At 43.1% G+C, this 24,923-nt stretch overlaps 2 protein-coding genes across 4 annotated transcripts in view; both read right to left on the reverse strand.

Annotated features, from left to right (window-relative positions):
- Positions 1 to 160: 160 nt before the first annotated feature.
- IAH1 (isoamyl acetate hydrolyzing esterase 1 (putative)) lies at positions 161 to 13,410 on the reverse strand. 2 transcript variants are annotated; one of them, XM_069495323.1, is made up of 6 exons: positions 13,288 to 13,409; positions 11,620 to 11,672; positions 6,975 to 7,123; positions 4,557 to 4,718; positions 3,061 to 3,182; positions 161 to 492 (listed from the first exon to the last, which is right to left on the reverse strand). In XM_069495323.1, exons 1-6 carry the CDS (start codon positions 13,366 to 13,368, stop codon positions 310 to 312), a joined length of 750 nt encoding a protein of 249 aa, XP_069351424.1. In that variant the 5' UTR covers positions 13,369 to 13,409; the 3' UTR covers positions 161 to 309. The 2 variants fall into 2 exon arrangements, with proteins under 2 accessions (XP_069351424.1, XP_069351423.1); XM_069495322.1 differs by lacking the exon at positions 161 to 492 and adding an exon at positions 502 to 2,129 and having other exon boundaries at positions 13,288 to 13,410.
- A 2,548-nt stretch (positions 13,411 to 15,958) lies between these two features.
- CPSF3 (cleavage and polyadenylation specific factor 3) overlaps positions 15,959 to 24,923 on the reverse strand; it is a 39,684-nt gene continuing 30,719 nt past the window's right edge. For both annotated transcript variants that reach the window (XM_069493894.1, XM_069493893.1), the window contains exons 16-18: positions 23,087 to 23,156; positions 19,999 to 20,095; positions 15,959 to 16,145 (exon numbers count right to left, since the gene is read on the reverse strand). In XM_069493894.1, the coding sequence (XP_069349995.1) occupies positions 16,044 to 16,145; positions 19,999 to 20,095; positions 23,087 to 23,156 (269 nt within the window). In that variant the 3' untranslated portion in view covers positions 15,959 to 16,043. The remainder of the gene's footprint in view (positions 16,146 to 19,998; positions 20,096 to 23,086; positions 23,157 to 24,923) is intronic.

The following is a 24,923-nucleotide window of genomic DNA, read 5'->3' on the forward strand; positions in this document are numbered from 1 at the left end:
AAAATTGTGACTTTTTAAAAAAACAATTGTGTTACCTTTTTTGCCATATATAGAATTAACAAGCTTCTCAGGGTATATCTTATAGCCCTGGCATTAATGACTTCTGCACCAGTCCGTATTTAATATCAAAATATAATATACCTAAATACAAAACTTCCCTGAAAAAAATATATTTTTATTAATATTGGTGACAAACATGTTTTTTGATCCAGACGCATAAGGACAAGTATAATTAAGCTTGAGGGAAAAAAATACTCTTCCATTGACGTGCTGGGAGTTGCCAGGCAGACTTGGGTTTCCGGTGCTTGGCTAATGGTCTCCGTCTCCCAGCAGACTTAATTCAGGTTTTGCCTCTGCCACATCGCGCCAGTAAGGAAGCAGCAAAGGTAGAGAAGAGACCTTCTTCTCTATCAAAGGCCAGAGATGTGAGAACACAAACTCATTTCCCTTTGGTGACAAATGCAGTCCATCTGATAAGTAGGGTGAGAAGTCCTATAAGGAAAGAAAATTCAGGTAAGGTATGATTTTCCAAATGCCATTGTGTGCCACTCTACTTGTGGCCCTGCAACAAAAAGGTCACCAGCCCCTTTCATTTATTGCCTGGGACTGTGCCATTTACACAGGTGCTCGGACACACGGAACCCTCCCTAGTGCTGCAGTACGACCTCCCTATTACAGAAGTGAGCTTCAAGACTCCACTAGCTGTCCGAGCTGGGACGTCATTCTAGGTCTTTTGGATTACAGGACATGGTTTCTCAGGTTATCAGTTGGAAGAGTCTTAATGGGTGAACACAGATCATTACTGTAATCAGTGGGAAAAAATTTGGTGTTAAGAGAGCTCGAGGCTCCAGTGAGTTATGGTTTTTGACTCTTAGCCTATGTACTAAAGTGGTAGGTTTTTAGTTGTAAACAACTTGTACCGTCCAGCCTAGAACAACAATTGCTGGGCTACAAGAGGCCAGTCTCCCCCGTACTCCCCTGAACTGAAGACTGTTTACACTTGGAGCCGTTTCTCCCTTGGGGAAGAATCTTTCTTACTAGGTAAGAGCTCCCTTCCCCATCCCTATTACATAGCTAGTGGGCCACCAGCTTCTGACTTACAGACCAGGAATTCAGATTCCAGTAGCACTTCTCCCTAGGCCTTGGCTTTCTCATCTGCACAGTGAGACTCGATGTCTAACAAATACCCTCCCAGTTCAAGAATCTTAAAGGACATGTGAGCGTAACTAGCCCAATAGTTTACAGTTTTCTTTCTGCACAACCTTTTTAGACCATCTCAGATGGAATCTTAGAGCACTCAAGCTGCTAAGGTCCCTCCTGAGCTGGGAATCCTAGAAGGTTCAAGTTTAGACAAGGTTTCAGAGGAATACTGGAGGCACAGGGGGTCAGTGACTTACGCGGGTACAGAGCTGGCACCAAAGCCAGGGCTCTTGGGGCCACCGTAGATGACTGGTGATGCTCAGTACCCACAGGGTAGTATAACTTTTTTACTGCTTTACCATTGTCCCCATTACAGATGTATTAATATAAGTACGTAAATATCAAAAATTACTAGGTCATTGGAAGGATTGTATGGATTAAGATTTAGGGCAGCGGAGAAAGCTGGCACCTCATTTAGTGATTCCTGGCTGTTTTCTTTCTACATTCCTTTGTCCAAGTAGCCAAAGCCAACAGCTCTGAGTAACCGGGAACCTATCTACCAGCCCCTCCCCCTCCCGAGTACTTCAATGCCTTCAGTCCCGGCGCAGTCAGTCTGGCTCTCAGCAGAGCAATCCAAGGGCCTGTTATGTGCTCTGCAGCACAAGCCCTTCACCAAGGGTGCAAGGTCGCAGAATAAAGAAAAGGGAGAGTGCCGCTTATGCCTCTTCTGTACTGTTCATCAGTGTTTACGTGGCACCTGCATGTAGTCATCCCTTCTCACACCCTGACCTCTGTCCACCACCCATCTGTTCCGTCACTTTAGTCTTGTCTTTTTGAGACGCCACAGTGATGGAATCACATAGTACGTAACCTTTAGAGACCGGCTTCCTTCCCTCAGTGAAACGCCTCTGACGTTCATCCAAGTTGTGTGTATCAACACTGTCATCTCTCATCCATTTCTCCACGGGAAGACATCTGGCTACTTCCAGCTTTGGGCACTTACGAATAATGCTGCTATTAACAGTTATATAGAGATTTTATGTGAACCTAGTTTTTTTTCATTTCTCCAGGGCAAATACCCAGGAGTGGATTTCTGGGTCCTCTGTAAGTGTGTAAGAAACTGTCCAGCTGTGTTCCAGTAGCTGCACCATTCTGCATGGGGACCAGCTTTTTACACCTTTTAATATTTGTAAATGTGCTTTCAGGCTTTAAAGCAAAATAATTTAAGTCAATACTACATAGCTCAAACTGAATTTATTAGCCATACTATATTCTACTTAACACTCATTGTTTTGCCTGTTAATAACTGTTTTAACTTTCCCCTACTCCATATATAAAATAACTTGGCCTGGATTTATTTATTTTTTGAGACAGAGTCTTGCTCTGTTGCCCTGGCTAGAGTGCCGTGGGGCATGATCATAGCTCACTGCAACCTCAAACTCCTGGGCTCAAGCCATCCTCCTGCCTCAGCCTCCCGAGTAGCTGGGACTACAGGTGCACACCACTGTGTCTGGCTAATTTTTCTATTTTTAATAGAGATGGGGTCTCACTCTTGTTGAGGCTGATCTCAAATTCCTGGCCTCAAGCAATCCTCCCATCTCAGCCTCCTAGAGTGCTAGGATTATAGGTGTGAGCCACCCTGCCCAGCCCTGGATGTTTTTAAATATGAACCATTTACTGCTCATTTATGCCACCAGATAGTAACTGCTGGCTAAGAAACTAGGCTGAATAAGCTACTGGGTTTGTGAGCTGTCCTGGAGCCTTCCATGCCTCCCCTTCACCCCCAACCAGTTTGTTTTCATTGGTGAAAGGGACAACGGTCTTAACTAAGCAGAGCCATTCTAGGAAAACCTGTACACACATCTGGCTTACTTCTGTGTGATCCCACTCACGCTGAGAGGACTGAGCAAGTCACTGTACCTGGCTGTCCCTCTGCATCAGGGTCCACAGGTCAAGCACATCAGTCCCACAGTCTTGGGCCACTTGTAAACATGCACTGGCATATTCACCAACAACTGAGTTCAGGCGATTTAATTTGTAACCTATTGAAGAGAGGAAATTCAGGTGAGAAATGATAAACCCAAGTGCTGCTGCTTGTGTAAGTTCTACTGACCCAGACAGTTTCAAAGTTCCATTAAATACTGACCCCACTTGGGCCAGCCACGGGGTTTGGGGAATTAGGCGATGGGTCTCTCGGGTTCCTCACTTGTGCTGCTCTACCCCGCAGAGGACAATTACCTGGGCTCTGAAGTCAGACTTCCTGGATTTGATTCCTGGTTCTGCACTGGCTATGTGATCTTGGGCAAGTTACTTCACCTCTGAGACTCGATTTCCCCATTGGTTAAGAGGGAGTAACAGTTCCATAAAGTTGTGGTGTGCATAAGAAACATCTAGAGTGCTTAAATGGGCCCAGAAATCTACCTGAAAATACTACTAAATAGCTAACCCTGAGTCAGACCATGCTTTGAGAAACAGCTGTCCCGTGTTGTAAAGCCTTTCATTTGTCCTAGAACCACCTGCTCTCCTTTAGTTCCAGGCAACTTAGAAAAATTCCCAAAGCACCGTTTCAACCATTTGGGTATAGCTGGCCCTTGAACAACGCAGGTTTGAACTGTGAGGGTCTGATTATACACGAATTTTTTTTTTTCCCAACCAAAGGGATATCAAAAATACACTATTTGCAGGATGCAAGACCTGAGTATATGGACAGCCAACTGCAGGACTTGGTGTGTACAGATTGTGGTACACTCAGGGGTCCTGGAACCAGTCTCCCCGAGTACACTGAGGGACAACTGTATATTAGCATGAGAGACCTATTAGATTCGAGTTACATAATGGCATCTTTATATAGAAGAAAACAAAGATTTTACCACTACACTTTTTCTCCAGATGCCAAATAGGCAGCAAAGAGAAGAATCTATATGGCTAGGGTAGAGAAAGGGCCATCTCTCCTGGTCACCTACAGATGCAAATGGGAAAAGCAAATGGCCGCAGGTGCCTCCCGGTGCCGTGAAGTCAGGAAAACGCCCCCAAGGTGGAGGCACAAGTCAAGGGCACAGCCAGCCCCTCAGTCTCAGCCCTGCAGTTCGCCCGACTCCTCACTTGGCCTCGCTGCACGGTTCTCAGTGGGTTTCACGTGCACCTTAGAGTTCGGCAACTACAAAGGTCAGCAACGCCAGGCCGGCAGTTCCCTCCCAAGTTATCCAAAGCCAGAATCCCTTTTCTATGTCAAGAGAGTCCTCGGGTATCATAAAGTGGAAGCTGTACTTTTCGGTAGACTGAGAACAGACAGACAGGGATATACCCACCCCCAAGCAGCTCAGGCCCACAGGCAGGACACCACTGTCCTTTCAAAGTCCTGCTTCGAGCACTCCTGCCCGAGTGACGAGTGACGGGATGGGCTCTGGCTTGTTTACCTTGCGTGACACACTCAGCTTCCCAGGCTGTTTCGCAGAGCGGGGGCGGCGTGACAAGAATGACTCGGTTCTCCGGGACGTCCACAGACTTCAGGTACCGCACCATACTCTTCAAATTCGCAACATACTCGTCCAGGGGGACGTGTTGCTTGGGATTCTCATCTGTTCAAGAGGAACTTCAACACTTCAGCTCAAATGTCTATTTGTTATAGGTGACAACAATTAAGATAAATACACTTTTGCAAATGCCTACTACTCACGATGTCATTAGCACCAAGGGCATGAAGAGAAGATTTTCCCCTTTTCTTGAATTAAAATGTACAGTTTTTCATAAAACAAAACTTTGGAGGCTCTGGCTAGGGGCATTTTAAGTACTCTTGTCTTTTCTCCTCTAGTGTCCAAATTGTTACTAATCAATTAGGTTGAATTTGTAAAGAAAAAAAAAGAGCCCAGGCTGTGGAGTGCTCAGGTGCCAATACCGGCTTTGTCACTGACTAGCCACATAACCTCAGATAAACACTTAACCTTTTTGTACCTCAGTTTCCTCCTTGGGAAAATAGAGATGATAGTAGGGTCTCCCTCCTAGCGTTGTTATGAAAGTTATTCATAATCAGCGAAGTGTGTAAAGCACCAAGCACAGGGCACCTCCCGCAAAGCAAGTGCTTAGTAAACAAACGTCGGCCATCACTACTGCATTATCACGATCGCAAAGGATTGTTCTAGATCTGCTCTCACGTGAGCATTGCCAGGCTCCTTGCAGACCCTTCGCAAACTACACGTAAGTGAAGTATGAAGAAAAAAGTCACTGATGATCCCACCCCCCAGAAAACCACTGCTGGCATCTGGACGTACTTCTTTCCCATCCTTCCTGCATAGTTTTAAAAAATGAGATCACACTGAAGATATACTTTATATTCTTTTTTCCATATAACATTATGAACATTTCAATATCCATAGTCTTACTAAAATGAAATTTAGTCATAGTGTGACCATAATTGATATTTCTATTTCATTACCATACAGCATTCTAATCTTCTATCATAAACAAGAATGCATAGAAATCTCTGTACATATATGTGGCTACATTACTATTTCCTTAGGCTGGATTTCCAGATGCCAGAAGTCTGATGCATACTGTCAAACAGCTTTCCAGGAGGATTACAAGTTATTCTCCCGCCAGTACGTTCCCATCTTATTGCACGCTTGTCAGCCATTAAGTATTATGGCTTAAAAAAAACAAAATTCCTTGTTTTCATTTGCATTTTTTTGGTAAGTGAAATTCACACATTTTCAAATACATATTGGCCATTAAATTTCTCTTTTTGTGAATTATCTGTTGTCCTTTGCCGATTTTTCTACTGAAGTATTTTTCTCACTGATTCCTACATGAAAGACGTTACCACCCTTCTGTCTGCTGTACTTTTCAAATATTTTCCTCGACATACCATTTTTCTTTCTCATAGCTTTTTCTGACAGAAGCTATTTTATTTAAGCCTGGTTTTCCTTTGTGACTTTCTCCATTCCTTTTATGCTTAGGTCTTGTCTTAAATTTGATAAAAGTTCACTTTAAAAAAATTTTTTTTGAGTTTTCTTATGGTTTTTGGTGTAAGCTATAAAGGGAAGATTTATTTTGTTTTCTCCAAATAGTTTACAGCCTCTCTCCCAATACCTGTAATTTATATAATCCTTCTAGGCAGCAAGAATCCCCCAAGGGCAGCTGGCACTGTGCATCTTGGCCTCACCTGCGAGGCCCCACAGCTGCCTGTGGACGGCAGACATGCTGGTCTGCGACACCACGAGGGGCACAGAAGGGATCTCTGGAAGCAACTACCCAACTTCCCCAAACAAAGGCTGATGGTTTTCCTCTCTATTACGCAAGCAGAGGGCTCTCCTGTAGAGAGTAGAAAGGGGGGAGAGAGAGGCCTCTTACGTGGCCAGTTCTGCTCTAGTCACAGCAGCGATTCTTCAGCAAACAAGGAAAGACCATCCTCCTTTTCCGAACCCGTGTTTGCCACGCCCAGGATTCAAGCCTAACCCAGGTCAGGGTTACCGCTGCCCCGAGATGCGCCTCCCCCACCAGTGTGATGCAAACTGCAAGGTGTGCGACTTGAGCCTTCTGATGCCAACCACGTCAGTTAGAGAGAAAAACACACAAAACGTGGCACAGCACTAACAGACTCCAGAAAACAAGCGTTTGCACGTTTAGGTCTGCCGGCGGCGGAGGCACAGAGAAGATGAGTCGGGGATAAAAGCCACCGACGTTAAAGCCAGAAGAAATACATATTAGTGTAAACAAACTCGGGGAATTCATAAGTTTAACAAAACTTTACTGGGAGATTAACGGATGAAAAAAGTATGTAATTTTGCTGTTACATATAAATGACTAAACATAAGCTAGAAAAACAAAAATGCTTTTACCTTTTAGTGCACTGTCATTGGCACCAAAGAAAATTGTCACTGCTACTGGGTTGTCCAAACTGTTCCCTTTCCTGATTAATCTTGGAAGGATAATTTTGGCCCATCTGGTATTGTAACCTGAAAATCCACGATTCAGAACGTCACATTTTCTGAAATGAAAAATGTTACAAAGGTGAACTGTGGGTAAAGAACTGTTTACAGTCCCTGGCAGCCAACCTTTCAGTGGGGTGTGCTCTGGGGCTTCTAATCCCATCATAAGCTCCCACCCGGGCCCCGGGTTTCACACTGATAAGAGCAAGAACAGCTGAAGCGTGATCTCTAAATTGTTCAAAGATATAGGTTAATATGCCACATTCCTCAATCAGAGACGTGGTAAGTCATTACACAGAAAGCGGCCACGATTTAGTCTGCAACTGACTGCACACACGGCACAGCAGACGCTTTGACTTGCTTTTACCTGTTTCAACAGATTAATCTGAGCAAGTATCTTAGGTAGAAAGCCGCTACAGGCTGGAACAAATGTAATGGTTTAGTTTGGGATTCATATATAGAATATTTGAAATTTTGGTTTTGATTGAATAATTTTAGTGAATATATTAGTTGTATTTCAATTTAAACCAGTTTGTTAATAGGCATTTTTTTCCTTAAAAACAGTTTCATTCATAGTACCGTATGGCATAACGAAAAAACCAACCATAAATCTTGAGCAAGGCTTCCTGGGTTTGTATCCTAGTTCCATCTCTAGCTAGGCGTGCCCTGGGCATGTTACTACTTCCTCCCATGTAAAGTGAGGATAATCACTGTGAGGATTACACAGGCAACACGTTTAACACACTTTAGAAGGTATCAGTCACATGTGCTTCAGAATAATCCATGATGGGAGGGATGGACGGGTTCATTATACTCTCTGCTTTTGTAGATGTTTAAAGGTATCCAGAAAAAAGGTGTTTTTTTAAATAAAATGAATCTTGAGGTTCAATTTGTGATTAGCAAATTGATGTGGCACATTTTGGTGTACGGTTCAAATTCCTACATATACACGACTAAGGAGCGAGGGCACCAGCGAGCGGCTGCCGGCTACGGTGCCGGGCAATGCACTCCAAAGACAGCAGCAGGAGGGGACCCGCTTTTATACTACTCTTCTGAAGCTCTCAGGTAGCATTTACAAAGTTGGGCACAACAACAAAATTCAGCCTTATTTCTGAGTGACATTGAGTGTTTTTATTTGTAAATATTACAAAAAGCTGACTAGCCATTTTGAAGACTCCAGTCGCTTACGATACTTGGAAATGGAGGACTCCAGATTCTGAAAGGCGAGTCTGCCCGACACCCACCCAATGATGTAGTGACTCCAGCACTTCAACAGCAAAACAGCTTCCTGCCACAATGTGGTGTAGCAGAACCGCCGTAATCAGAGCGGCCAGTGCCTGGATCTTCCTGTCCTCGACTAGCAACGAGGCACTGGCGTGGTGATTTACTTAATCTCCCCGAGTCCACCCAAGTGTGAAAGACCAGCACTATAATACCTAATCTGCCGGGCTGAGTGAAGATTAAGGGTAATGGCCAGACACACAAGGAGCTCAATAAGTGCAGCCATCACAGGTTCTTAAAAAATTATCATAAGGTTGCTTGTGAATCAAGACTAGGAAAAAAGTGCTAGTGAGGCCAGGAGTTGAAACTATGAAGGTTCTCTTCTGAAAGGGGATGCATACGTGAATTCTCTGGGTTGAATAAAATAATCAATAGTGTCTAAGTTATCCAAAAAGCTGAAGAAATTGGAAAATTAAAGGCTTTTACATAAATTCATGGGTACCAATGGGTATTTAAATCCAGATGAAGATGGAAAAAGGGTAAGAATTAACTAAAGATTCCTTCTAAAGCATCCAGGCTCTGTAAGATTGCTTCACAGGAAAAATGTAAATTAGGTATTTTATAGGTCATTAAATATGAAATGTCCGATTTTGAATCAAAAGCATAGTTTACCATATCTCAAACAAGAAACAGTACAATTGAAGTACTCGCCTAAACTATCAACACAGTTTTGCCATTGTAATGGTAGCTTTTTTATGCCAGCAGCAAAGAAGCCTGGAGAACAGTGGCAAAGAAATCACAAAGGCGTTTTCCACAGCCTGTTGAGAATCGAGTGTTTTTCCTTGCAAGAAGTGGTCCGAAGCCTGGAAGAAGTGGTTAATGCAAGTTCTGGTGAATGTGGTAGATGGCAGAGTTTCCAAGTCCAGCCTCTGTAGTTTGAGCAGCTTCTGTTGTTTGTGTGACATGCAGTCGAGCATCGTCTTGCAAGAGGATTAGCCTGTCTCTATGGACCAATCCTGGCTCCTTACTTGCAAGCGTCCTCATCATTTTGTCCAGCTGGTTGCAGTAGACGTCCACTGTAATCAACTGACCAGGTTTCGTGAAGCTGTAGTGGATAACACCACCAAACAGACACCATTAGTTTTTTCTGATGAACATCCGGTTTTGGACTGTGTTCCGGCACTTAATCTTTATCCAACCATGGTGCCGAATACTTGCGATTATCAAAAAGAATCCTTTTTTCATTACATGTAACAATATGGCATAGAAGTGGTTCACCTTTGTGTTGCAACAGCAAAGAAAGGCAAGTTTCAAGACAATTTCTCTTCTGATGCTCATTTAACTCTTTTTTTTTTTTTTTTTTTTTTTGAGACAGAGTCTCACTCTGTTGCCCAGGCTAGAGTGAGTGCCGTGGCGTCAGTCTAGCTCACAGCAACCTCAAACTCCTGGGCTTAAGCGATCCTACTGCCTCAGCCTCCCGAGTAGCTGGGACTACAGGCATGTGCCACCATGCCCGGCTAATTTTTTGTATATATATATTTTAGTTGTCCATATAATTTCTTTCTATTTTTAGTAGAGACGGGGTCTCGCTCTTGCTCAGGCTGGTCTCGAACTCCTGACCTCCAGCGATCCACCCGTCTCGGCCTCCCAGAGTGCTAGGATTACAGGCGTGAGCCACCGCGCCCGGCCTTCATTTAACTCTTGCAGAACCCATCTATCCAGCTTCTTTACCTTGCCTATTTGTTTCAAATGGTCCAATATTGTTGGAATAGTAACGTCAGACCTTGCTAATTCCCATGTAGGACCAGATGGATTTGTTTCCACTACAGCTTTCAGTTCATCATTATGCACCTTGGCATCAGGTCACCCATGTGGCTCATTTTTAAGATTAAAATCACCAGAATGGAACTTCTCAAACCATAGACATACTGTGCGTTCAGTAGCCACATCCGTCCCAAACACCTCATTGATATTTTGAGCTGTCTGCACTGCATTGGTTCCACGATGGAACTCATATTTGAAAATAACATGAATTTTGTATTTATCCATGATTTCATAAAAATTGGTCAAAAAAAAATTGAAAGATAATCACAAGTTAAAATGTGCATCCAAAAGACTGGGGATGTACCTTCACAATGAAAAGTATCAAAGTGAAATGTCACAGATATCAACTGTCACATTTAGTAGTTAAGGAAATTGGACATTCCATACTTAATAGGTGAGGGCATATTTAAAAGCAAACAGCAGCAGCTTTTAAAAACTGAAAAAGGTGAGTTTATCCTAAACTCCTTCAAATCAAGTATTTGTGCTTAAAAAAATACTTGGATAAGGCTAAAAAAATTGAAAATATCAATAAATTTAAAAATAATTTGTGTGGATTTAAAAAATGCTTTTTGTGAAATAGATCTTGTTTTAAAACCAAACATTAGGGGTAACACTATGGGATGAGGACTGTATACCTAATTCAGTTTTTTTTTTTTTTTTTAAATAAGAGATATGGTCTTGCTCTGTCACCCAGGCTGGAGTGCAGTGACCCAATCATAGCTCCCCGCAACCTTGAACTCCTGGGTTCAAGCGATCCTCCCACCTCCGTCTCCTGAGTAGCTGGGAATACAAAGCTCATGCCACCACGCCCAGCTTAATTCTGTATTTTAAAATTTATTAATATTAGTGTAGGCAGTATAAGAGGACAGTTGAGTAAGATGTCTCCTAATCACTCTCAAACTTAGCAATTAGGTTAAATTAAAACATTGGGATCAGTTCAGGCCTATGCAGATGGCTGAAGCAGACATCCTAAAAAAGGCAGGTGCACTTGAATTGTTCTGGAACTCTGGCAGTGAGTAGAGATAATACCCCAACGCCATCCAACATCCCAGCATCCTAGGACATGATACAGCTTACCATGGCTTCCCCGTTTCCCAGGGGGCTCTGCTACTGAAGAACGTTGGATCAGTATCCAAAGTGGACTCAACTTTGAGTGAAGAATACATATGAACACCTCACTGATCACTTAAATCACATCTACTGTAATAACTGAAAAAGAATCTGTCTTCTGTAGATGGTGAAATAGCTGTATTTTTTGGATCCAAAACCTCTAATACATTTTCCACAACTTTTTGTGTTTGATTTCATATGGTGGCAAAGTCCCATTAGCTGAACCGTGAGTACCTGCCCTTTTCCTGTTCCTCCTCCCATATATACACCGACTAGGAAACGCAGGCAAAGAGTAAAAAAAAAGAGGAAGTTAGTGTTTAAACTATCCCTCACTCTTTTTTCCTGAGATGACATTTTCCAGCAATAAATACTCAAGTAGCAATCTAGAAACCATTCTCACCTGACGAGCTTGTCAGCCAGCGATGCTCCCCATCCACCCTGCTGAAAAGAAAACTGGAGAAAGAAAAGCCTGTTATTACTACTTATCAACGTAATTACAACATTTCAGCAAGGGAAATTTGATGAGCGACTCCCCTTCTCTTTTCTTTGCACTCCCTGACTTCTTGGACTTCATCACTTGACTCATTCAAGGGACGTCATTTTGGGGGATTACATGTATCTACACCTGGCAGCACTCTGGAAAGAAGGTGCATTTTTATTCTCTATTAGTTAAAAGTGGCTTTAAGAAAATTTATTTACAAGAGATAAAATCAACTATGTGTTCAGTTAGGAAATGAAGTCTGTACTATACTACTTCGCCACAGCAGAAAGAATAAGGAAATTCATGGCTTTATTAACGACCGAGCTTAGGGTGAACGTGGATTATACATTCCCATGGACTATGGAAAGCCCTTACTGCCCCCGATGCCTAAAAATAATGTTACCAACTACTGGCACATCCATGAAAAACTGGTTTAGAAAAGTCATGTCTGAGTGTTAGGAGGAAAAAAAAAAAAAAAACCCCACAACAAAATACCACAGGAAAATAATGTCTACTTCCTCCCTGAAGAAAAAGCTTCTATTTGGAAGAATTTTTTTCTTAGTGGGAACTGAAAAATGATCTTGGATGAAAATACTATCTTTGTCTACTTTATTCTTGAAGGCGTTTTATTTTTCAAGATCAACCCTTGACCAGCGTGGTGGCTCACATCTGTAATCCCAGCATTTTGGAAGGTCAAGGAGGGAGGATCACTTGAACCAAGGAGAGTTCAAGACCAGCCCGGGCAACACAGCGAGTGAAACAGGCCAGCAGTCCCAGCTACTGGAGAGGCTGAGACAAAGATGAGTGTCTGAGTCCAGGAGTTCGAGGCTGCAGTGAGCTACGATTGCGCCATAGCACCTCAGCCTGGGCGACAGAGCGTAACCAACTTTAAAAAAAATAAAAAGTAAAAAATTCAACCTTGAATTGCTCAACCTGTTTGTTCCACCAGAAGCAGCATACAGGTTGCACAAAAACTGTGGGAAGTGAATCAGCCACCTCCGAAGTCCGTGCAGGTGACTCCTCAGGGGAAGTCTCACCGGGGGACACAACACACTGTTCGTGCCCAGAAGCCACCGCCAAGGAAGACACTGAAAACAATACACAATTTGTACCGGGTCATCCTAACCCCCCGTGAAATGTGACACAGAATGGAAACAGCAGCGGAACTCCGGTGGGTCGGCTCTGCCTCTCGCCAGGGGAGACCCTTCACTTCCCTGCCCCTCGTCTCTCCCAGGGGCGGGTCTTTGTACAGGACTGAATGAAAACGCGGGGGCCCTCCAGGACATCACGCCCCCGAAGGTCTCAGCCACTAGGGGGAGACCCACCGCCAGGGTTCGCTGAGGGCACTGGGGACGGCCGGGACCCGCCGTTCCTCTGGGGTCCTCACAGGAGGCAGCAAGCTTGACAAACCCGCCGCCTCCTTGGCCTTCGCGGGGGCACGGAAGGGACCCTGGGGCAGTAGGAGACTTGGGGGCCCAGCGTCGGCGCCAGCGGACCCCACAGGGAGGCCCGAGGAGTCCGCGGGTGTGGCAGGCTGAGCGGCGCTGGGCAGCCGAGCGTCCAGGACGCGCCCCGGGGCGGCGGTACCTGAGTGATGGAGTCTCCGAAAAGCAACACGCGAGGCCATACCAGAGAGCTCCCGCAGCCCACCGCCTCGCACAGCGCCATAGTCCGGCCGGCGGAGAGGCGGGACCAGGCCGGATATCCGGGCGAGCGGCGGGGGCGGGGCGAGCGGCGGGGGCGGGGCGAGCGGCGGGGGCGGGGCGAGCGGCGGGGGCGGGGCGAGCGGCGGGGGCGGGGCGAGCGGCGGGGGCGGGGCGAGCGGCCGGTTGCCCGCGCGGCTCGCCGGGAAGATGCGCGTGCGCAGGTGGGTCCCGCCGGGCGGTCCCGACGTTCCCGGCACAGTGGCCAGTCAGTCAAGTTTAAGACACGCGACAGTTGTGGCCATTTGGAGACCTCAGTTTTGTCCGTTTACAAGAAACTCGGCCTACTGCGTCCTTTCGCTCACAGCCGAGTCTGCAGGAGTGACCCCGCGCCCCCCGGGCGAAGCTAAGCTTGGGCGAGGGCCTCGGGCCCCGCGCCCCAGCTCACCCTCTGGCCGGCAGCGCCGGGCAGTTCCGCAGAAGGAGACGAACCCCGAAGGAAAGCGACTTGGCGTCGCGGTCAAAGCCAACACCACGCTGGGCCTGCGGAGCCGTTTCCGCACGTGGTAGTGGTGTGAAGTGAGAAGGCCCTGTGGGAAGTGCAGTCGGCCCTCGGCGCGGCGCAGGACTGGATCCAGGGTCCCTGCGGAGCCGCGGATGGTCACGTCCCTGACACTAAGTGGCGTGGTGTTTGCGTATCGCCCACCCACAGCCTCTCCTATACTTTCGACCATCTCTGAGTTGATTATAATACTGCATACAGTGTAAATGCGATGTAAATAGTTGCCATACTGTATTTAGGGAATAATGACGGGGAGAAAAGCCCACCTGTTCAGTACAGACTCAGCCACTATTTTCTCCTTTTCCCCCCCGCTGTGGGTTGTCTGCAGAGACCTGCCAATACGGAGGGCTGATTTATTTACAAGGAATTCATCTGTTAAATAAAACTTGGTCATTTATCGAGCGTTCTTACCTCAACTGTGCGATGAAGTGGGAGGGCCGTGCTCAGAACGGGTCAGAAGGATGTCTTGAAGCCACGGAGCTTTTGGGGAAAACCAGAAGGGCCGGGCAGCCGAGCCACTCCGTGTAGCTGGCGTCACGCGTGACCGCAGTTCCAGGCTGGTGGTTCCTGGGCTCCAAGCTAGGGTTAGCCAGAGAGCTGTAAAAGCGTACTGCCGAGGGCTGCTCACTCCAGACCAACTGACTCAACTTCTGCGGTGGGACTTGGGCATCAGTGCATTTGTAATGCGCCCCAGGTGATTGCCATGTGCAGCCCAGATTGAGAGCACCTGCTGGGGGCACGGTGCTTGGGCTTCATCCTAATCATGATGACGACCTCCTGTTGGACTCTAAGCAGGAGGCCAGATCTGTTATTTTAGGACTCAGCTGTAGGAAGTGGGGATGGGAGGTTGTTGCAGGAATTCGGGGAGGGAAGAGTATGACTTGGGCTCAAACAGCAGCAGTGGAGATGAAGATTCAGATTCAAGAGCAATTTCGAGTAGTTATTAACTCAAATTGGTTACCTTAGGGGAAAGGACACTTCCCTTCTTGTTGTACTTGCTGTATATAGTATATATTGTGTGCATTTTTGTAACTTGAAAACGTTTTAAAATCCATCACAATAAAATCTTATGACTTTAACCCCTAGGCCTTTAGTATGAGCCAAAGAGAACATAAGTAGGCTATTTTATAGAAATAAATGCATTTCAAGTAACAGAGTCAGATTTACACTGAAGATTGTCACCAGAGTGCAGGGGAGTGGTCAACAGTTGTCACTATAAGCAGTGAGGCAAAATGAGGATGAAATAGTGTCGGTGGAGGTTAGTGACTGGACAACTGATGACTGTAGATTGACAGTGAGCGCAGGCAACTCTGAAGTCGGGCTGTGAACAGAAGCTAGCAGTACACCTGTTCCTTTCCTCTGGAGCGGGAGCAAGCAGGCCATTTTCATTGAAGTGGATGCCAAAGCAACCCCTGGCAGAGTGGGCTGCTCCCTCAGCACCAGACACTCCTGTGTCGTTACTTGCAAGTCTGAATTACGTGTACTTGGCCTAATGGCTTACATATGAAACAAACAAATGACACCTGAATATCCATAAATTGAGTCATAAAAGTTATACTCTGTCTATCCTGGGAGACAGAGCAAGACCCTGTCTCTGGAAAGAAAAAAAAAAATTATACTGTGAATATCCCTGAGTTAAATGCGTAGATACAATATAAACAAAATACTGAGTCCTAAAAGTCCTAATTTTACAAATGCATAAATTAAGCAATTTAGCAACAGTGTCAGGAGGAAAGAAACGGAAAGGTGCTTAACACTTTTAAGTGATAATCCCTGTTCATTTAAATTTAGAATATGGATATGAAAGTACAAACCACTGTGTATTTTCTTTCCTTAATAAGTACAGTAAGATAAATTCTGTTTCAGTTGCTGTGAGCAAAGCTTAAAGGTTTCAGTGGGAGCTGCATACATGCCGGGAAGCAGAATCAATAAATTCTAACATAAGGTGTAGTTTAGTAGTTAGTTCTAGACTAATGGACAAATTAGTTGGTAATTTAGCAGTATGCAGGCTGTTGGAATTAAGGCCACCTGACATCGAAAGTCAATAGGCAAGCCCAGAGAAACTAACATATTTTATTTTAAGTAGCAGTAGAGTCAAGTATTTTTAAAAAGTTTTAACATACACAGACAAAAAGTTATCAATGAACTGGTGTAAGGGCCTCATATAGTCTCTGTGCAGCCAGTTCCACCATTTCTCGGAGAGATTCATCATCTTCACTTCCTTCTTCACATTCTACAGTCTGAAAGTGAAAGCACAAACATGCCTTGAATTATTATAACTGCCTATAATTATTACATGGAAGATAAATGAATACTCTTTAAGAACAATAATCTGTACCGGTGGAGGTCACTGTGTATTACCAAGAAGCAGAGTTGCTGCACTGCACACCTGTGAGCACGCAGCTGGGTGCCAAGTGCTTCCTACAGCACAATGACTGGGTCTAATTAGAGATGAATTTTGGAGGGAAAAAGAAAAAGACTGGGGAAAAGTCTAGTAAACTACATGTACTTCAAAGCCCATATTTTGATCCAGTAAATGATACTCCAAGGAAGTTAGTCTGTGCAACACAAATTACTTAGCAAAAAATGGATATGGTCATTTGGTATTAATTTTTTTATCAACATAATAGTTGCACAAATTTTAGGGGTACGCTGGTGTTCAATTTCATTTAAACTCACAAATAATCTTCTAGTTATTTCTTAATTACAATTACAAAACACTACATGTTGTTTAAACTACATATATATATATTTTATAAAGACAGGGTCTCGCTCTGTTGGGCAGGCTGGAGTGCAGTGGCGTAACCATAGCTCCCTGCAGCCTTGAACTCCTGCACTCAAACAATCCTTCTGCCTCAGTCTCCTGAGTAGCTGGACTACAGGAATGTGCCATCACACCTGGCTATTTATTATTCTTTGTAGAGATGGAGTCTCTCTATGTCTTGAACTCCTGGCCTCAAGGGATCCTCCCACTTTGGCCTCCCAAAGCTGGGAATAGAGGCATGAGCCACTGTACCTGGTAATTTTTTATCATACCATAAATATTCTCCATAAAAAAATTTAGGAAAAAAAGAAAGCTTTAATTCTATGATCTAATGATAACTACTGTTAATATTTCAGTGTATAACCTTCTAGACTTTTAGTTACACATATATATATATTTTAAAAACAAAATGGGATCATATATACTGTCTTATAACTTTTTTCACTCAACAATGTATGGTAGACAATTCTGCACATTAATAAATCTGTGTTATTATTCTTTTTTTAAGTGATGGAACAGTTTTATCTGAAAATTACATACTTTGTATCTATTTAAACCAACAAAGAAAAAAACTGAGATGTCAACTTAAAAAGTGGGAATAGGTAAAGTAAATGTTTTTTTTAAGATCCTTTAAAAGGTGCTCAACCGGGATGGCTAGGAGGCCACATTTGCGAATGACCTCCAGGAGCCCACCTGTGTGGTCTCTGACTGCATCAGAATCACTGCAGACAAGAGTCAAGCCCAGTGGAAGGGCGTCCAGTCTGTTCCCACCTGTGGCCCAGCTATGGTGACAGTCCTCAGGAAGAGGCAGCTCTGAAATGAGGGGTCAGCTGAATTCTCCAACATCTTCCCTGAAGGTGGGCCCAAGAATTCAGCCTCTTGGGACTGCTCTGAAAAGGAGTAAGAATCCCACTTGGTGCAGCATGTGCATTCGTGAGGTGTCCCCCTGAAACCTGGCAATCCGTGCCTGCCAGCCAGGGAGCCACAGAGGAAGGGGCGGCTCTCAAGGGGCCACATCCTGGACAAACATCCCTCCTGCAGCCAACAGGCCACTTGAACGATGACAAGCTGCCTGAGAAGCTGCTGGTTTGTTCCCTATTCGCCTCTGGACGCGTCTGCTCCGTCTTCCTGGGTGGGGGCGCCTTTCTTGGTCCTAGAACTTTGACTCTTCCCATTTGTTCCTCTTCTAGCAAACTGGGAGCTGGGAGGCTTGTCCTGGTAAGATTTTGCTTATGAGAAGCAAGGTTGGCCTTTTTTTCAAATCTTTCCGCTTACGGGGTGTTGCCTTTCTGTTTTGTTTCGTTTCAAGTAATGCCCACTCCAGCCCGCCAGCCCCAGCCCCTCCACGGCCACCACTCAGACCTGTGTCCACCTAATGGCTTCCTTTATACATACGTGATAAGGTACACGCTGTTCTGTGCCCTGAAGCTAGATTACTTTAACAGGATCTCAGATATTTCCTATTTGTTCACCTTAACCAGATGACACTGCTGTGTCGTTTTCTTGTTTCAGTTGCATTTGCACTTCCTATCCAATTTTTTGCTGACTGCAAAATCTCGCTATGAACAGAGGAACTTTGCCACGGCCATGTAGAACTCGCAGGGGCTGGAGCACCTGGCTGAGACAGTCCTCTGTGTGTCCACCGCGGCTGTAGGCACCGGCAGTCCGCGGCAGTCTCACCTGTGCTTTCAGTTCAGACGCAGAGAATTCTGCTGCAAGCAAAGAATCACCCATTTCAGCGGAGTAGATACTTCCATGTTAGTGGCAGACGACAGGGCTAACTTCTACCACGTCTCCAAGCCAGAAACACTGCGGAAGATTCAGGACAAGCTCCGCAGAATGAAAGCAGCATTCCAGTAACGGACCCCAAGGTCTGGCCATGTTACTCGGAATCTGGAGGGAGGAGGGGCCCCACCCTAGGGCCTCCTGCGTGCCGCTCAGGGCCAAAAATTCCCCCACCATATCCTGAGCGGCTGAGTTTCCCCACTTTACCATCAGGAGGTGGAGCTCAGAGGGGCTCACAAAAGCACGCGCCGCAGGCGCAGCAGAGCTGGGCCCTTCCCCGTCGATGGAGCCGGGATGGGCCCAAGAGTCTTGTCTCTGTTCCAGGTGTCTGCCGCTGGCCTTCTAGTAGGTGTGCTGCCAAGCCACAAGCTCCTCGAGGACAAGCTCCTTGCGTGCACGGCCAGAAGGCCCGGCCTTTTGATGCCACTGGTGTGGCCGCCATCGTCATCCTTGATGACCATATATACAGCACTGGGAGTGTAAGGATGCACCATATACATTACGCATTGTAATGTATATGTAAGTATATGTAAGTAAGTTATTTATCTCTTACTCTTGGATATTTCAGTATCTTGCCATTGTTTTAATGCTAATATAGACATCCTTGTATATATATCTTTGCTCACTTGTCTGATTATTTTCTTTGGTTGAATCCAGTAAATGGAATTGTGAAAAAAGGCCTTGCTTTCTTAAGCCTTGACCACATCACCAAACTGCCTTGCAGAAAGAAAGCGCTGCCTAATTTACACTCCCCTTCCTCCAGGGGCATGAGAGGGTAACTGTTCCCCATTCTTTCACCGTCACTGGGCCCCATCACTCTCTTTAATCTGTGCCAGTATGATAGGCAGTGGTATTTCATACTTTAAATCTGTATGTCCTCCAGCTGTCAGTGGATCTGAGTATTTGTTTTATGTTCATTGGCTATCTATATTCTCTGGTGAATTACTTGTTCATGTCCTTAGCTTATTTTTCTATTGAGGTATAATAAATCTAATGTGTTTTCTCAAAGCACCTATATAGTCAAAGATCATAGAAAAGAAATTTAAAACATAAGTTATTTGTTTAGAACTACTGTAATCTTCAAAAACAACCCTGCAAGGAAGATACACTTATTCATTCATCTTGTGAAATAATTACGAAAGATATGCTGGTGTGAGACCAGAGTAGGCCCCACTCTCAAACCCTACTGTTTGGAAAAGCCACTTGATCTTTCTGGTGCAAACAGAAAAGCAGCTTCTCTGAAAAATCTAGAACCAGCTGATGCCAAACTAGGGAAATGCTGAGATGAATTAAGGTGTACTATGGAAAAGGAAAATAATGGAATAATATACATGGGAACCAGGTACTATGTAGCAACTTGGAAAAACACAGAAAATTTTATATATAGTAATATAAATACAACTATGTAAAAAAAAAAAAAAAAGTAAGAAACACTGGAAGGAAATACCAAAATACAAAAGTAAACTGTTAGGTATGAGATCATAGCTTTTGTCTTTACTTTATTTCCCAAATGTGTTTAGATGCAGGAAGGAGCAGCTACCTACCCGTGTCTCCAAGTTAAGGTTAGCAGTTTTTCCATCCACTGTGACACTAAGAACAGAGCCATCTTTTACACTTACACAGTCTTCTCCAAATATGTCCCTTAAAAAAAAAAGATGCAATATTAGTGGAAAAGTCCAGCTTTACATATTTGGGGAAAAATAAAATTGAAGAGAAGTCCTAGTTCTAAAGTAGAACACTTGTATTTATACCTGAGATCTACTTCTTCTTATTTACCTTGATATAGCTTATTAATTTTATAAAACATTTAAATTACACAGCTATCATTTCTTAAGAATGCTCTATTCACAGGCATTGTGCTAGGCACTTTATATACATTATTTTTACCTATAATAATTTTGGTAAGGATCCCCTTGTACACATGAAGAAAAGAAACAGAGAAGTTAAGTAATTTGCTTAAAGCCTCATGGCTCGTAAGCAGCAAGTTGGTACTCAAATCCAGGTATCTAGGTTTAACTGCTCCCAAGTACTCTAGCTGTCCTCTCCTTTTCATCACTCCAAATGCCTACTTTGAGTTACTTAAACTCAGTATTTATTGAGCATCTTCCACATGCCAGGTGCTAGGATACAGAAATCACTGACATTGTCTCTATCATTGAGGAGCTACAGTTTAATCATTAATTTCAACATTGTCCCCATTACAGAAGTGTTAGAAAACAGTAGTCCAATCAGTAGGCTGGGTGCAGTTAAGAAAAGGTAGTCAGTGAATCTAAAAACTCACAAAGACAATGGTCATCCTCGGTCAGTTAAGCACTGACAACAGCGCATTTAAAGCCGGGTGGTGGTGGTCAACTGCTTGCTCTTTGAGACAGTTAATGTTAATAATATGTTTGAATAAACTTGGCTAAGTAACCTAGTACTAAAAAGAAATAGTCTATTTTAAATACAGAAATATATTCAAAAGGATAGGAAAAAAAGGTTTCATATTCATGTGATTAATTGTTGGCATCTAAAGAAACCAATACCTTTATTCCATACAATCCTAAGTATTTAAACAATTGTGAAGATAAAGCTACCTATATAAGGGCATGATCAACTTGGAAGTTTAAAGACACTGGTATCTCACATTCTTGAGGTGAATATAAGCTGTGGCTCTTTGTCTCATAGTCTAGTTCCTAACAGATGAATAGTTCAAGGGTGTTTGTGGGAGGGGGTGGAGAGGAAGAGGGGGCGGGAGGAGTGGTGTAACAGGACTGGGGAAGAAAGCCAGAGTGGAAAGTGAAGGGCCGGGCCAGCAGCCTCCTGCAGACTGCCCTCCACACACCCGAAGAGAGCAGCTGTGGCAGTATGTTCCTCCATTCTGCACCTCCAACTGCTGTACCTGGGAGAGCTGTGGCATTCCAGGGCACCACAGGTTTTCTATTTTTGCAAAGCCTCTGGGAACAGAGCTGCCAACAGCACAACTGTTCTAGTTACATCCCTAGTCAGGCATAGGAGAGCACCAATACCCACCTTCTACAACAGGGCTCTTTAACAGGGTCCCAGGAGGGGCTTTGGGCAGGGGGTTGTCTAATCTTCTTGAAATGAAAGGTAAAATGGCACTTGTGTGTATTCCCCCTGCCTGGGAGAAGTTCCACAGCCTTACCTGACTGTCAAAGGGGTCAGTGATCTAAAAATGATTAAGACATTTAGACTCTAAGGCTGGCAGAGTAAAGCCCTCTGAAAAAACAGAAAGAGAACCAGGGGCTACCACAGTCACAGGGTTGGGACCCAACCAAATCTGTGGCCTTTTCAGTGGCAATGGAAATCACTGTTCCTGCCCTGTTAGCTGGCTTTGTATAACAAGGATGCTTTTAAAAATCAAATGACAACACCCTGAACACTTTTTTGAAGATGTGTGATAGATTCTTTAAGCGAAGTCACCACTTAAAGCCTATCATCTATTTTTCAAAAAGCCACTAAATGGCTGCTTTAAAAAAGATTATCAGGTAGAATTTCGGGGAAAGGAAGAAACAAATGTTAACATACCACCCTTCCAAACCTGAAGAACACCTTATTTTGTTAAGATGTCTAATTAACTAACTTTCAGTTTAAAAATAGAATCAGTCATTTATTCAACAAGTATTTGATCCTAGCACTCTGGGAGGCCGAGGCGGGTGGATAGCTCGAGGTCAGGAGTTCGAGACCAGCCTGAGCAAGAGCGAGACCCCCGTCTCTACTAAAAATAGAAAGAAATTATATGGACAACTAAAATATATATATACAAAAAATTAGCCAGGCATGGTGGCGCATGCCTGTAGTCCCAGCTACTCGGGAGGCTGAGGCAGTAGGATCGCTTAAGCCCAGGAGTTTGAGGTTGCTGTGAGCTAGACTGACGCCACGGCACTCACTCTAGCCCGGGCAACAAAGCGAGACTCTGTCTCAAAAAAAAAAAAAAAAACAAGTATTTGAGAAATTGCTATGTATAAGGCGCTGTGCTAGACATTGAAATTATAAATCTATTAATAAATACAAATCTTTTTATTTTTCCTTTTTCAGTATAACATATAAGTTTAAATTGTAGCTATCCACTATGAGGTAGTTTTACATGATTATTTTATTTGGAGAAACATTCAGAAATTAGGCTTAAAGAGTATCTGCAGAAAGGTAAAAGATCTACTACCTGGTGCTTAGAAAATACTAACTTTAAAGGTAATTCAGAGTTTACAGATTTACTATCTGGGAAGAGTCTAAGAAATCATTCTTAACAAAGAATTCACATTTAAGAAGTAAATATATAAAATAATTCTTAAAGGCACAGTAACATTTGGCTAAGATTTTAGTACATATCCTTGATGATAATGTTTTCATCTTTGCTGACTACGCTTGCCCTGTGAGAACATTCTGAGGCAATATATTAAAGGAAACGTAAGTGGCTGACCACGCAGGTCACAAGCACTTGGAACTAGCTGGAGTGCTGAGCTGTAAGGGAGCAGTTCAAACTGTTCTCTGTCCTGATGGAGAAGCAGGCCTGGGGGCCGTGGGGTAGCCTGGTCTGAGCCACACTGAGTCCTTAAGTGAGTCCAGCCGAATCCAGGGCTCCTCCTCCCCATCCTCACTACCTTGTTGAGCAATAATGGGAGAAGAACTTACTGGAGCATGATCTCCAATCTCTTGCTATAAACGTGCATTTCTAACTTTTTAGAAACCTTTTGTACTGCACCTAGGGGAAAAAAAGAGTGACAGAGTTTAATTACAAAATTCCTATTTAGAATAATTTCCAAATTAATAATCAGAACATGGTTGCTGATAAACCAAAGTGATTAACTATGGAATCCTGAAAGTGACAGGTATGTGTATGGATCATCTACCTGCTAAGCCAAATTGATTTCTTCATCACTTTATTTCATGTTCTTACTAAAGAATCACAAAATGACATTTAATATTATTTTTAACTTTTAATTTCAGTTTCAATGTTGCTCAAACTTTACATTTATGACCAGAGGTGAATAAAATTATAACTCCAGGTATTCTAGGGGTATATATATCCAAGCTCAAAGATCTCTTAAGTCTTTTGTTTTACCTAAAATGTTATAGAAATTTAGCATTCTACTATATATAACATACCTATACTTATTTTTAATGCAAATTAATATTTAAAATCATTTGCCCATTAAATAACTTAGCTTTCCCCCGAAAACAAAGTAATAGGATAGTTCAGGAAGATGAGCCATCCTTAATCTGGAGTTTGTAGTGTGTTCTAGTACATCATTAAATACCTCCCAGTCCATCACTAACAGCAAAATAGTGCAGAATTCACTGTCTGGCAGTTCCTCAAAAAGTTAAACAGAGTTAACACTTGACTCAGTAATCCTACTTCTACATATAGACCCAAGAGAAATGAAAACATATATCTACACAAAAATATATACCAATTTCTATAGCAGCATTTTTCATAATAGCCAACAAGTAGAAACAACCCAAATATCTACCAACTGAAGAACAGATAAACAAAATGTGTTATAGTCATACAAGGGGAAATTATTTGGCCATAAAAGGAATGAAGTACTGATTTATGCTACAAAATGATGAACCTTGAACACATTATGCTTAGTGAAGGAAGCCAGTCACAAAAGAACACATATTGTGTGATTCCATTTATATGAAATATCCAGAATGTGCAAATCCATAGAGACAGAAAGTTTAGTGGCTGCTTTGAGTTGGGGGTAATACAGGGATTGGAGGATCATAACTAAAGGATACAGGGTTTCTTTTTGGAGTGATATAAATGTTCTAAAGTTGATGGTGGTGATAGTTGCACAACTCTGAATATACTAAAAATCAATGATTTATACACTTTAAATGGGTGAATTGCATGGTATCAATAAAGCTGTTATAAAAATAGTACAAAATTTTACAACCCTTCAGACAACACAGACACACACACACACACTACATATATATCATGGAAGAAAATGCCAGAAATAATTTTATGGCCTCACTTATAAACAGGGAAATACGACTTTGTCATTTTAAAAAGACTTCAACGTGTTTTCAATTTCTCAGCCCAGATAATTACTTTATCACACAATACCACTGAATATTTTGATATAAGTGTAGCTTTATTAACGACCTCAATACTCGCACATATATATTTAAATCTACTCTATGGAAGAGTCAAATTGTCATTTCTCCTAAACTATTCTATATTTCAGACCATAATTCATCTAATTGTTTTTAATTCATGAATTTCAATTAACCTTTATAGTTTAATTATAATTAATTCTATTACTAAGTTTAAAAATAAGGTCTTAACTGACATGTAAAAACAATCTCATAAAATATATTAAAAAATAAATAAGCTATGAAATTATCTATTAAAAGAAACTTTGCAAAGTATGTGTGTATAAATATATTTGTATATTCCTCACTAATATTTCGATGAACTCCTCAGACACATGGGAATATACTAAATGGGAAATCACAAAAT

Source organism: Eulemur rufifrons, chromosome 19 (assembly GCF_041146395.1).
Source record: "Eulemur rufifrons isolate Redbay chromosome 19, OSU_ERuf_1, whole genome shotgun sequence".
NCBI lineage: Eukaryota > Metazoa > Chordata > Mammalia > Primates > Lemuridae > Eulemur > Eulemur rufifrons.

Bases quoted from the DNA above. Each gene is read 5' to 3' on its own strand.
- IAH1 (XM_069495322.1), bottom strand. From the start codon at position 13,368: ATGGCGCTGTGCGAGGCGGTGGGCTGCGGGAGCTCTCTGGTATGGCCT. The intron at 7,124-11,619 runs GTGAGAATGGTT...TTTTCATTTCAG, and splicing joins CTGGCTGACAAGCTCGTCAG to AAAATGTGACGTTCTGAATC. The intron at 4,719-6,974 runs GTAAAAGCATTT...CCTCTTGAACAG, and splicing joins CAATGACAGTGCACTAAAAG to ATGAGAATCCCAAGCAACAC.